Source organism: Chrysemys picta, chromosome 16 (genome assembly GCF_011386835.1).
Source record: "Chrysemys picta bellii isolate R12L10 chromosome 16, ASM1138683v2, whole genome shotgun sequence".
Taxonomy (NCBI): Eukaryota; Metazoa; Chordata; order Testudines; family Emydidae; genus Chrysemys; species Chrysemys picta.
The window spans coordinates 16,190,134-16,203,496 of record NC_088806.1 but is presented as its reverse complement, the minus strand read 5'-3'; the positions used below and the strand labels follow the sequence as shown (position 1 = coordinate 16,203,496).

At 40.0% G+C, this 13,363-nt stretch overlaps 1 protein-coding gene across 7 annotated transcripts in view; it reads left to right on the top strand.

Moving 5' to 3' along the window:
• Positions 1-13,363, top strand: part of CDON (cell adhesion associated, oncogene regulated) — a 93,120-nt gene that overhangs the window by 47,712 nt on the left and 32,045 nt on the right. For all 7 annotated transcript variants that reach the window (XR_010593256.1, XR_010593255.1, XM_008171083.4 and 4 more), the window contains 5 exons: positions 1,374-1,643; positions 2,467-2,820; positions 7,243-7,535; positions 9,351-9,525; positions 11,062-11,190. Coding sequence is in view for 5 of the 7 variants with exons in the window: in XM_008171083.4 (XP_008169305.2) it covers positions 1,374-1,643; positions 2,467-2,820; positions 7,243-7,535; positions 9,351-9,525; positions 11,062-11,190 (1,221 nt within the window). In the remaining 2 variants the exon portion in view is untranslated. The remainder of the gene's footprint in view (positions 1-1,373; positions 1,644-2,466; positions 2,821-7,242; positions 7,536-9,350; positions 9,526-11,061; positions 11,191-13,363) is intronic.

Below are 13,363 nucleotides of genomic sequence, written 5' to 3'. Positions count from 1 at the left end.
CTATTACCTAAAATAGAAAGTAGCTAAGGATGATTCTAACACTCATCTCTTGAAAATTAGGAGTATTTGTGGCACCTTAGAGACTAACAAACTCCCACTTCATCGGATGCATAGACTGGAACATATAGTAAGGAGATCTATGTACATATACAGAGAACATGAAAAGGTGGGAGTTGCCCTACCAACTCTGAGAGGCTAATTAATTACGAGAAAAAACTTTTGTAGTGATGATCAAGGTGGTCCATTTCGACAGTTTGACAAGAAGGTGTGAGGATACGTAACATGGGGAAATAGATTCAATGTGTGTAATGGCTCAGCCATTCCCAGTCTCTATTCAAGCCTAAATTGATGGTATCTAGTTTGCATATTAATTCAAGTTCAGCAGTTTCTCGTTGGAGTCTGTTTTTGAAGCTTTTCTGTTGCAAAATTGCCACCTTTAAGTCTGTTACTGAGTGACCAGAGAGGTTGAAGTGTTCTCCTACTGGTTTTTGAATGTTATGATCCCTGATGTCAGATTTGTGTCCATTTATTCTTTTGCGTAGAGACTGTCTGGTTTGGCCAATGTACATGGCAGAGGGGCATTGCTGGCACATGATGGCATATATCACATTGGTAGATGTGCAAGTGAACAAGCCCCTGATGATGTGGCTGATGTGATTAGGTCCTATGATGATGTCACTTGAATAGATATTTGGACAGAGCTGGCATCGGGCTTTGTTGCAAGGACACGCTTTTCTATACCTCTTGAGTGAAATAGAATTCTAGCAAAAAGCTACAGTCTGGGTTTGCTTGTGTGGTTAATGAACAGTGTACCTCTGGCTGCAAGTCTTCTGGCTGTTTGTCATAGACATTAATCTGTAAATAAATATGAACATTTCTGTTTCTTCATGCTAGTTCTGTGTGGGATTTTCAAAACCACACAGTGATTGCCTGTCTGCTCCCATTTATGTCAATGGGGGCTTTACCCCTGATCAGTGGTAAATATGTTAGGGCTTAGATATGTGTATATTCTGGCCAAACAGTCTGAATGATTTAAAAAAAAAAAAAGTTTGTTTCATAAAGTAGAGATGCTGAGACAGAAAATAGTTTTGTCAGAAAAAGTTTTCCATTAAAGGAATCCTTTACTTTTGTAGTGTAAGCATGACTTTTCTGCACTGAAGGAAAAAACCATTAAAATAAGGAGTGTTGAGCAAATGCCTTAGAAGCAAGTATTCATCTTTCACTGAGCTTACGACATGACTAAAATTGGCCTCCATATGTGTGATAAGTTTGCACGATTTCATATTGTTGTTAAATGTGTGGTCTAGTAATTAGTTGCTGCGTGATTCCTGAAAGAGCCATCTGCAGGGTTTCATATTCTGTTTGTTTTATAGAATCTGCCTCAATTTCTAAAGGACTGCAGGATCAAACAGTGGCTGTGGGTGCAACTATACATTTCACATGTGACATTCATGGAAACCCTGCTCCTAATCTTACCTGGTTCCATAATGCAGCTCCCATCCATCTCTCTCCACGACATCTGGTCACAGGAAACAGGTTGAGAATCAGTGGCATCACCAAGGAGGATTCTGGGTTGTACCAGTGTGTGGCAAACAATGGGATTGGCTTTATGCAATCCACTGGGAGACTTCAAATCCAGACAGGTATAGGAACATTTTTAACTATCCAAGAACTTAAACTAAAACCTTTGCTTTTTCTGATACATATTCGTTTTATTTCCAAAAGATTTGGTTTATGTATCGACTGCGTCCATTTCTGACCACAGTAAGCAGCAAATTGTACGATTTATCCATCACTACTTGATGTATTTCATGGAGGAGTGGGAGATATAACCCAGCTCCTTTATTTCAAGGATCCAGAATTTAAAAGAAGGCCCAAAAAAAAAAAAAAAAAATCTTGCCTCAGATATAGTTTTGTATGTTTCTCTCCTAGACAGTGTTGGCTTTTATGAAATTTTAGCCATGTTTTGATAGGAGGAATATTTGGAGAGCTGGAAGTATTTGGTGGCTCAGTTGTATTGATTCTCAAACTTTTAAACCTAAATTTCAGGGTTAAATCCAAGTGTAACTAAACCTATTCTGAGTCTGATCATTGATTCCATTGTCCTAAATCATCTGAGTTGAATGGTTTCAGATTCTATTGGAATTTGTCTAACTGACGAATTCCTTACTTAAGGTTTGAGATTTTTGTTCTTGTACACCCCAAGTGCAGATTGAAGGTTAATATTGCATCTGCCTTCTCCTAACAAAAGTTTCAATCGTGTTAACGGTTTTCAGTCCCTTGTTCAGTAAGGCAGTGAATTGGGGAATTACTAGCAACCAGAAAACTAAAGAACTGTATAAATGACAAATATTTGAATGTGTTCATTTTTGTACCATATTAATAGCTCATCTGTGCATTAGACAATAGATTCCATAGTACAGTGAATTAATTTTATGTATGAATTGTGTTGGTTTTTTTAAACAGGCAAAGGTTACAAGCCAGTTATAGTTTCTTCACCAGCCAGTGCCAATGTGGTAGATGGTGGTGATGTTACATTGTCATGCAATGCCACTGGACTACCTATTCCTGTAATCCGTTGGTACAACAGCCGTGGACTTATTACGAGCCACCCTTCTCAGGTCCTACATTCAAAACCACGAAAATCTCCACAAACAAGAAGAGGCAGCATGATTTTAGAACCCGTCTACTTCACCATGTCTCGAGCGGGATCAAGCTCCCTATACATTCAGGCAGTTACTCCAGAGCATGCTGGGAAATACTCTTGTGAAGCAACAAATAAACATGGCTCAGCACTGTCTGAAGCATTTCTTACAGTTGGTAAGCTAACATCGGTGTTGCCATGAGCCTTTTTTATGTTTCTTTTCTTTTATGTATCTTTTCAATAATCGAGCATGTGCCTTATGGGGTGAAACATCTTTTTAGTGTCAAAAGGGTCAGTTTATCAAAATCTGAATTAGAAATTAAGTGGCTATTTCATGACATATTGAAATGAGTTGGCCAGGTTCCTAACGACAGATATTCACCTTGTAGTTTTTGCCCGTCTCATCTGAGGCTAAAGCTTGTACCAGTGTGGCTCTGAAACCTGTCAGTATTGTGGCATGTCTTTGGGAAGGGAGATGGCCCTGTGGGGAAGCCCCATTTTGGAATTGGAGGATTTAGTTCTCCAGTCTGCTCCAATGAGGGACTTTTGGCAAGCACTAAATTCACTTTAAAATCTCTACAGGCTTTTTTTAAAGTATGTTTAGAATCACCTGCTAAAGTGTTGTTTGGTTGCAGCCCAGCATTCAGCCATAAAGACTATGCTTGAGGAGTGCTTCCAAAGTCACTAAGGAATTGGTGCACAGCAAAAACAGTGTTTGCAGAGTCAAGTAAAGTGGGGGGAGGGATAGCTCAGTGGTTTGAGCATTGGCCTGCTAAACCCAGGGTTGTGAGTTCAATCCTTGAGGGGGCCATTTAGGGACCTGGGGCAAAAATCTGTCTGGGGATTGGTCCTGCTTTGAGCAGGGAGTTGGACTAGATGACCTCCTGAGGTCCCTTCCAATCCTGATATTCTATGAATCTTCAACTGTTCTCAGTAGTGTGCACACACAAACACCACCACCATGACCTTAACTGTGGGTAGATGAGAAATGTAAAAATAAATAGACAATATAAAAGGCTTGCTCTTGCAAAGAAAATACTGAGTGTTCACTATTCTCAGAGGTTGCTACTAGAAAGAGATTGTAATTAAACTGAAGGCACAATATAAAAAGAAATCTTTATTTTTATTATAATTTTGTTATGTCCAAGATCACAAAAGCATTAAAATAATTTTAAAATGTTACCCTAACGAAAACAAGGGCAAAATTTTTTAAAAGCACCCAAATGATTTAGGCTTATGTTCATTTTCAAAAAATCAATGGGGTTTAGCCTTTTAAGTGCCTTTTTAAAATGGGACTGAAGAGCCTAAATCCTGTAGGTGGTTTTGAAAAATTTACCCTTAGTCTTGCTGTACAATCGTCAAAACACATCCTAGGGAAAACAGAAAACCTCATTAAAATGTGCTGAGCCAGAAAGCAAGTTAAACTCTATACCTAATAATATTTTTTTCCAAAAAATCAAGATAGAAAATATATTGAATGCATAATTCACATAAAACAACATTAATTTTATTTTTTAATTGCCTAATTTTTAAATATTCTGGCTTCTGGTACAACACTGGTAAATATGTCCTGAAATATATTAAAATCCTTTTTTTAAAGTTATTTTTCTACTTCCATCTTGATGTGTAGAAGATTCTTTTTAGCAAGGGAGAAACTGACTGTACAGGGGATTATATAAAAATTGACTACACTCAAAGTGCTATCAAATATATACCATAAACTGAGACTTTTTTTCCCTAAATTTTTCCATTTAGACTTTAGTAGATATTTTTCCTTGAAATAAATGTATACATCTGAAATAGGGTAAAAAAAAAATTGCTGAGAAAATGATCTATCAATGTAGTTTTAATATTAAAAACTCACATTAGCTTCATTAATGGACCTCATAAAACCAAAATCACACACAATTCTCAGAACTCCACCTGAATTGAAATAAAAATCCTGGTGCCATATCGAGTTCTACAAGTTAAATATCAAATTTGTTGCACTGACTTCTGATTGGTGTTCAAGTGACAGTAAAGACACTGGGTTTGATCTGTAAACCTTTAAATGGGTTTGGAAGCTGGCTACCTGAGAGCCATCACGATTGAGGACTATTAACTTAAATGCCTAAAGATATTTATATGCCATACGACTTTAATAAAGCAGTTCTAATAGCAGAAGTATCAAACCGATGTTGTTCTGCAGTCAGTTGAGTCTACAATAGGTTCAAGTGAACATGTTGGGTAAAGTTTTCAGAAGCACCCGAGTGATTTAGGAACCTAACTCCGTGGCACTTAGTGTCTTAAGTCATTTAGATGGTTTGGAAAATGTTACCTGTCTTGAGTAGTAACTCCCGTCTTGCAGTGCTGGTTGTAGGAGGTTGGGTATGTTATAGAACACCGACCACAAATCTCCCTGCTAACTTCCATTAAACACTAGCTTATTTGTGGGATTGCTAAGGAATTTTTTCAAAGGGTGCAGTGACTAGGAAGCTGAGGGCGAATAGTTAATCTGACTAGAGAGGTAGCGGAAGTACCCCACATTACATACTAAAATAGAGGATACAGAAACCTTGACAAATCCTCTGGTGTAGGCACATAAATCTGAACAGCCTTAATAAACATTACTGTTCTGTGGTGTCTGTCCATAAGTTAAATACAAATTGATTGCCAATTGTTAACTACTAGCCTTCAGGACTAGTGAAAGCAATAATGCCAGTAGGTCTACCCACTCCAACCTAAACCACAGCTAATTCCCCACATACTGCTGTCCAATTCCCTGCTCCAGCAGTCACCAAGTCATATTGCATCTGAAGAAGTGGGTTTTTTACCCACGAAAGCTTATGCCCAAATAAATCTGTTAGTCTTTAAGGTGCCACCGGACTTCTTGTTGTTTAAGTCCTATTGTGTACATCCAGGAATCCTTGCTAACCCATCACAGGAAAGTACATGTTCCAACTCGTCAGACAAACAAAACGTTGGGTTTTGATACTAATATGCAGCACTTTCTCACTGGTTAATTTAGTGTACTACAGGGGTCCTCAACGCGGTGCCGCGGGTGCCATGGCGCCCGCCGGAGCGTCTAAGTGTACCCGCGTACTGGCCGGCGGACAAGCATCTGCCGAAAAGGCCGCCAAGAAGCAGCGTCATCCAAAGGCAGCGGCAGCGCCGCCGCCGAAATGCCGCTGATTTTTGGCGGCATTTCGGCAGCGACGCCTCTGGATGACGCTGCTTCTCGGTGGCATTTCGGCGGCGATGCCTATTTGACGTTGCCGCTTGTTGGCGGCATTTCGACGGATGCTCGTCCACCACCACTGTCCTCCGTGGCTCGTCATCTGGTGCCCACTAGACGAAAAAGATTGGGGACCACTGGTGTAGTAGATACACTTTAAGTGTGAGAATATTGTCAGACATTTCTTCTGTTGTCTTGAACAAGCTGATGTCTGACCTTGAAGACTTCCTCTTTGTGTTGCTTATGACTCCCATCCCCAAACTCTGCAGCATTCCTAAATAAACCAGTGCTTGCTGAGAACATGGGCTTCAGTTTAAAAAAAAAAAAAAAAAAAAAACCCAACCCTTTCCCTTCCCCTTCAGTTTCCAAGAAATGGCCAAAAATAGCAGCCACACTTGTTGTTGGTATTTTAATGGAGGTTTGATGCAATCTGAGGTGGCCAGGCCAACACCGCTTACGCTTTACATTACCAAGGATTTTCTGTTTATTTTGTAAACTAAGTTCCCCTTATTCCCCTCCACTTTCTGGACCCCAACACATAACAGAAACCTACACAGATCTACGAAAGAACGGGCAGGACTAAGAACATCTGGCTGTCTAGCATTTCAGTGTGCAACCTCAGTAGCTGCGTCATTTCCCTCAGTGTTCTCACTTTAAATATTGAAGTTTGTTGCTTGTCTTGATGCTAACCTCAGATGTCCAACCTGCCAGCCCATTGCTGCTGGAATGTTGTCAAGCTGTGTATCAATTCCAGGATTCCCTAAGAGTATTTTTGTCTGTTATGTTTTCCAGTACTACTGACCTCATTTCAGTTAAAGCTGCGGGATGGCAGGAGGAAGCACATAGAGGGCTTTCAGAAATATGTTAATATCACAAATAGCATTTTAGATCTGACTTTAAGCTTACCTCATTCTTAGCACTATATTTTCAAATGAGTTGGCTGGGTTTCAGCTCTGTAACGTTCAATGTTAGTAGAAATTACTCACAACTAAAACTTCACAAAGTGAGCTAAGAAAATGCCTTTAATGTAATTTTGTACATACTGTACAGTAAATTGTAATTGTACAGATATGGCTTAATGCCTTGGTGTCGCATCAAATTACTCTGTATATGCTGGTAGAGGTGTAGTTATTTACTTTTCCATATAAGTACATTGCTGCTACCTAATGTACCTGGTACATGAATTATAACACATCCACTGCTGCCAATCTGCCAGGTACTACACCTTTAGAATGCTTACATTCAATGAAATGTTGCCCTGCTGTTACCGCATAGAAGATGCAGTAGAATCTAAGAGTGAAAGGCAGTAGTTCATTATTTGTTTCCGGTGCATGAAGCAAATAGGCTTTGACTTGTAGATATAACCAGAATTTTTCTTCTGCAGTTCCTTTTGAATCTAGTACAAAAGCTGAAGAAGTCACTCCTACGGAGGTTGCCCAAAGTGATGAAGGTGATGGAGATTATGATACAGAAGTGGGGTTCTCAAATTTGTCTCCGACAAAGTTGCATCTTGATGCAGTTGCTACAGAAAAGACACCCAATGGGGCTTTGCCTCCTGAAGCCCCAATCATCCTCAGCCCTCCACAGACACTCAAGCCGGACATGTATAACCTGGTGTGGCGCTCTGGGAAGGATGGCGGCTTGCCCATCAATGCTTACTTCGTGAAATATCGCAAGGTACTGCTTCTTTGCAGGAGATAGTCATAACTCCAGAGCAGATGGCTTCCTTGAGAAGCCTAAAACTATCATTGTTACAGCAGCATGGGTGTTAACAAGAGTTATGGTATCAGCCCAGAGAGAAGATAAAATACAGTTGAACCACCGTTTTGCTGTGGAGACACAGGCAGTCTGTTTAGGGATGATTTGAAATTAGTTGCTGCTTTTTGGGGCTTAACTGGGCCTTATTCAACAGAACTCAAGTTTTTATTTTCATTGTCGTACCATTATTGTATGTGTGGAATTGGACTCTGGTTGAGCATTATTCATACAACATTAGTAATTTTAAAAAATGCATTTAAAGTCGGTATGTCTGGTTCTGATCTCACTTGCACTGTATAGTTTGAATAGAACTTTTGCAAGCAGTGAACTTCTTTGATTAGAATTCGAACTAAGCATCACATAGGACTAAATCTTAAATCAGACTTTTTTTCTGAAGGGCTAAGTTACTCAGTTCATATTTTTATAAGTTTAAATCCTTGTTCGTCCTGGTCTTGTCCCAACCTGAAGCAGAAATACCGCATGATATTTTTGACCAGCCAAATCCAGGAAATCTCATGACAGCGCCTATTTAATTTATGAACCAAAGATAGTAGGTTCAGATAAGTATTCAAAACTTTTGGTGCTTATCTGACCCTTTCAAATTTGTCCAGCACTAGCAATTATATTTTCTGTATTAAATGCTTTTTTATTTATATATTTTTAGTAGACAGTTTATCATGGTTTTAAAAGCACCTATCTCTTCTATCATAAAAGTTATTTAATTGATTTCCTCTTCTTCCAAGATTTCTTTTTATAAAGTATTAGAAAGAAATGTCTCTTTTGAAGAAAGAATTTGAATCAAGGCCGTCAGTATAAACTTTAGTAATCCGTAGCATTTAGAGCTGCCTTCCATGTTTTTATTAAAGTCTTAAGTTGTTTAGTAGTTTATTTTTGATAGAATCTCTGCCTTTTCCTTTGGGATTTGGGGTAATGCTTTTCTCAGAAGGTCAAATATTAAGAAAAATCTTTCCTTTACCTAATGGAACTGGGGAATTCACTGTAAAACAGAATAAAACCCTGAAAAATTGTAAAAAGGGAAATATGTACACTAGTAAAACAAATCTTCAATCTTCCTGCTGATGTTTTCCAGCCTCTGGAGGTAACCAAGCAGATAAAACACCCCTCCCTCCCTCCCCCTCTCTCTCTCTCTCTTTCTCGTTACTCATAAACATGTAAAGATGCTTAAATTCATGGAAGGCTGGGATAGGATAGGGTAATTGACTGTCACCTTTCCCATCTTGGGTTCTGCTTTATCCAGAGAGGCACACCACCATCTAATGCTAGGTATTCTGCTTGAAATCATTTGTCCTCATTCTAGATTCTCGGGCACAAACACTCGCAGTAAATATCCGTTGCAATATGTACTAATTAGCATTGTTAGCTGTCTCAGCTGAGTGGCAAGGGGCCAAATTAATGTGGAGACTAAATTCTCTCAAACCTTGATATGGGGGATCCTGTAGGTCAGGGTTCAGATCTATTTCAGGAACGTGGTGTAGAAGCTCACAGAGCTGCCGCTTGTGCTTTACCTGCTGTGTGGATAAAAGCCTTGGATTTCCAGGCCTGTCACTGGCACTAAGTAAAACTCATTGAACATAAATAGACATTTTGGCATTTTTATACAATAAAATGTCCAGAAGACCAGCTCAGCTGGAGAAGTATTGATCTTTTCCCACATCTAAAGTTGAAGTCATGGTTTGTCTTGATCTTAGCATCTTGTGATTCCCTCCTGTACAGCTGGATGATGGCGTCAATGCCATGGGAAGCTGGCATACAGTTCGTGTTCCTGGAAGTGAAAATGAGCTTCATCTCACAGAACTGGAGCCCTCCAGCCTCTATGAAGTTCTGATGGTAGCGAGGAGTGCTGCTGGTGAAGGCCAGCCTGCCATGCTTACATTTCGCACCAGCAAAGGTAGGTGCAGTGTTTCCTATATGCAAAGTTATCGCCAAAACATTCCTGTTGGCTGTGGCTTGTCTATAAAGCTATTTGTGGAAACAGTGGTTTAATGTAGTATCAAAGGAAGTGCCTATCACAACTAAGGCTGTTGGTAAATGGGGTCCAGCATAGCTGTAAGTCAAATTCTGATGGTGTATTACCATAGCGGTATGCTGAGAGGATTCTTGTTAGTAAAAGACAGCAGACTCTCAATTGTCATGCTGTTTGTGGTGATTATTTGCGTCTCAATTCACGAAACAAACTACAAAGGCAACTGCACTACATATGGACTCTTAGGACTAATCTACACTGGAAGTGCTACAGCGGCGCAGCTGTGCCAATGTAGTTGCGTTGCTGTAGCACATCTGGTGAAGACACTGTGCCGCTGGGAGAGAGCTTTCCCATTGTCACCTCTGTGAGCGGCAGTAGCTATGTCAGCAGGAGACGCTCTCCTGCCAACACAACGCTGTCCACACAGGTGTTTAGGTCAGTGTAATTTACGTTGCTCTGGGGGTGGCTTATTCACACCCCTGAGCAACATAACTTATACCAACATAAGTGGTAGTGTGTACAAGTCCTAAGGCAGCCAAGCTCTGGTCAGCCTTTTCCACATAACACTTAAAGTTGTTGAATCCTCACTGGTCCTTCCATTCTGAGTGTCCTCACCCAAATTAATAAAGCTGCTTCAGTCCTGACCTGTAAAACCCCTGTGTAAAAAGGCCTTGGCCTTGGCCTTTCCTGTGCAGAAACTTCCGGTGCACATTGTTGTACTAGTTTTGTAGTGCATGCTGTATTGAGAACACTAACCCAGTTCTCATTTCCAACTTAAGTGATTTTTGAATTCAGGTTTAAACTGACCATTAAATGTTTGAATTACCCTATATTATCCACTCTGCTTAAAATGTTCCTAATGCAAAGAATTAAACAATTGGTCATATAATACAAGAACCAGCTGTATTAAAAATGATTAGACATGCTAGTGATTTATTTCCAGGAGGAGGCCGCCATATGCTATGAACACTGGTATCAGTTTTTAATTGCCAGTTTTGGGGCTTCGTTAGACCTATTACTATTGTTGCTAGAGTACATTCAACATGACTCCTTTACCAATGTTGGTGGTTCCAATGTACTGAGGGGCATGATTTGGGGGAAGCCAATGTAGCAGGTGTTGAACTCACAGCAGAAATCTAGGGTGGGGCGAGTGCCTCTCATGCTGTATAAATGTGCAGTTATTATGGTAGTTACTCCAGCCTGAGACTGGAGGTGAGTCTGCCGATTGACATGGAGAATTGTCTTCTCCTTCAGCCCCTGAGGAACTAACTCCCTAGTGCACAGCTGGCCTGGCTGGGAATTGGAGCCAGGTTTAGTGCCAACAGCAACTTTAACTCTGGTGCAATCTTGTGTAAAAGCAATGGGAGGGGACATACTGTAAGGATCCAGTGAACAGATCTTTTTCCGGCAATGTCTTCTCCGGTCACTGAGTTATTTGTCATATCTCAAACTTTTTTTTAGAAAGAACATCATCCTCAAAAAACACTCAGGCCCCATCTCCCCCACTTGGCATTCCTAAACATCCCGTCATTCAGGAAGGGTCAAATAACTTTGGGGTGGTCCTTCCAGACCTGTCTCGACACAGTGGAGGTAGGTGAATGGATTGTCTCCAATTCACATGTTAGATGTTGCAATATAAAATGAGGTGCATTTAAGCTAATTTCTCAAGTGCTTATAATTGTACTTCTGTGTCGTGTGTCCATTTTTATTCCCTGTTTATTCCTTAGGTCTGTCTTTCTGTTGCAGGTCTCTTTTTCTCTTGTGAATGATTTGTTAGCAAGGCTCAGATATAAGTGACTTCAAACTACCAGATTTTCTATGCTTGCATGCAAGGATCAGATTGTTCATGCTTTTGAGAGTGTTAACTAAAAGGTTCATCCCAGTCAGTGAGGCAGTGTATTAAGTAGCCACCTTGTGTACGTCTTAACTTACCGGAGGGTCCGGTGGCAGGAAATCGATGTTCTGGGATCGATTTATCGTGTCTGGTTAAGACGCGATAAATCGATCCCGGATCGATCCCGGACGTGCTCGCCGTCGACGCCGGTACTCCAGCTCGCCGAGAGGAGTACGCGGCATCAACGGGGGAGCCTTCCTGCCGCGTCTGGACCCGCGGTAAGTTCGGACTAAGGTACTTCGAATTCAGCTAAGTTATTAACGTAGCTGAATTTGCGTACCTTAGTCCGAAGTGGGGGCTTAGTGGGGACCAGGCCCTTGATTCATCCAGTCATTTGTTGTGACTTGCAATAATTATTTATGAATCCTCAAAATGCAGTGCCTGTCTTACATAAGAGTGTAGTTTATACACTGAGATGTCATCAAATGGATTTCTCATCCAGTGAATTTGATATTTAAAGGGACACTTACCTAGAAGTGTAGTCAGTTTCTAAAAATGAGTTAAGTAATTTGCCACACTTGACCCCTAATCTCACTGCCAATTTTGATAATTTACAGGGACTTTTTCTTATTTTGTGGTCTTCTCTCCTCTCTGACTTTGTGAAAGACCCACAAGAACAGGAGAAACAAATTATACAGGGGAAACTGAAGGTGACAATACACAAAGTGCTATCAGATGCACAAAGTCAGTGTCTTTTCTGTAGTTTATCACTGATAGTCAAATTGGATATTGTAAGAGTAAGTAATTCATTTTCAAACAGGTGCAATTTTTAAGTTGGAAATGTCCCTTTAAATATCTTACTGCTAAATATGTGTCAGTCTTCCTGCAGTACACTAAGGCTTGTTTGCAGAGATCATTGTCAAAGTGAAGGTAAATAACATGAGCACAAAAGGTAAAATTTTCAAAGGCACCCACGTCCAATTTTCAAAAGTGACTAAGGCTCCTAAGTGCATATGTCAATTTTGTAAATAGGATTTAGCCTCCTAACTCCCTTCAGCACTTTTGAAATTCTTACCCAAATAGACTGAAAATGAGTTTAAAAGTTTAAAATCCAGTTAGTGCCAGATAACCTATTGCCTTTCTGTTCCTTATTAAATACCTTCCTCCCTCTATGGCACTTGTGATTTAACAATGTGTATAAACCAGTGCAGTGAAGACTTAACCATTCTGACTGATGAGACATCTTATAACCAGATTGCTAACACCACCTCTTTCCATTTTCTCTGTTCCCACTGCTGTCTGTAACTTCCAGTGAGTTCAGTAAGTATTGAGATCATTTGTTACATGCTTGGTTTGCTCTTATTTCTTCTAAATTATGCTTAAGCAATTCAGTGCTTAGTAGTATTTATGGATCAGGTTTTTTTCATGGTTCTGGGAATTTCAGTTCAAATTTTTTATTCTCACCAAACCAACCTGCTGCTTTTGTATGCGCTCCCTTTGTTGTAGTACCACGGAAGAGGTAGGATTTAGTGTATTAGCATGTCTCTTTCAATTCTGTTGCGTAAAGAATGTAGCTCCCCTATTTTCTGGTTATTCAAGAACACTTTTGCACTCCCGTAATTTAGTTGCATTGGTCTGATGCAGCACAGTCACTGGTGTTAGAAATGGCAGTGTTCACATCCACAACTAAGTTTTCATACACAGTTTAAGACTTTAGTACTAGGGCTCTTCCCAACTCTGAAGGATAAAAGGAAAACTTATAAAAGTACCTCTCATTTTATATACTGGAATGCCTGTGGGAGGAAGATTTAAGAATCTCCATGTCTGAAACATTTGGTCTAACTTAATTGATTAAACTAATCATAGGTGTGCTCTGTAGAGAACGGAGTTCCATGTTTCTCATCTAACTCCTATGTACGTATTCCTTAA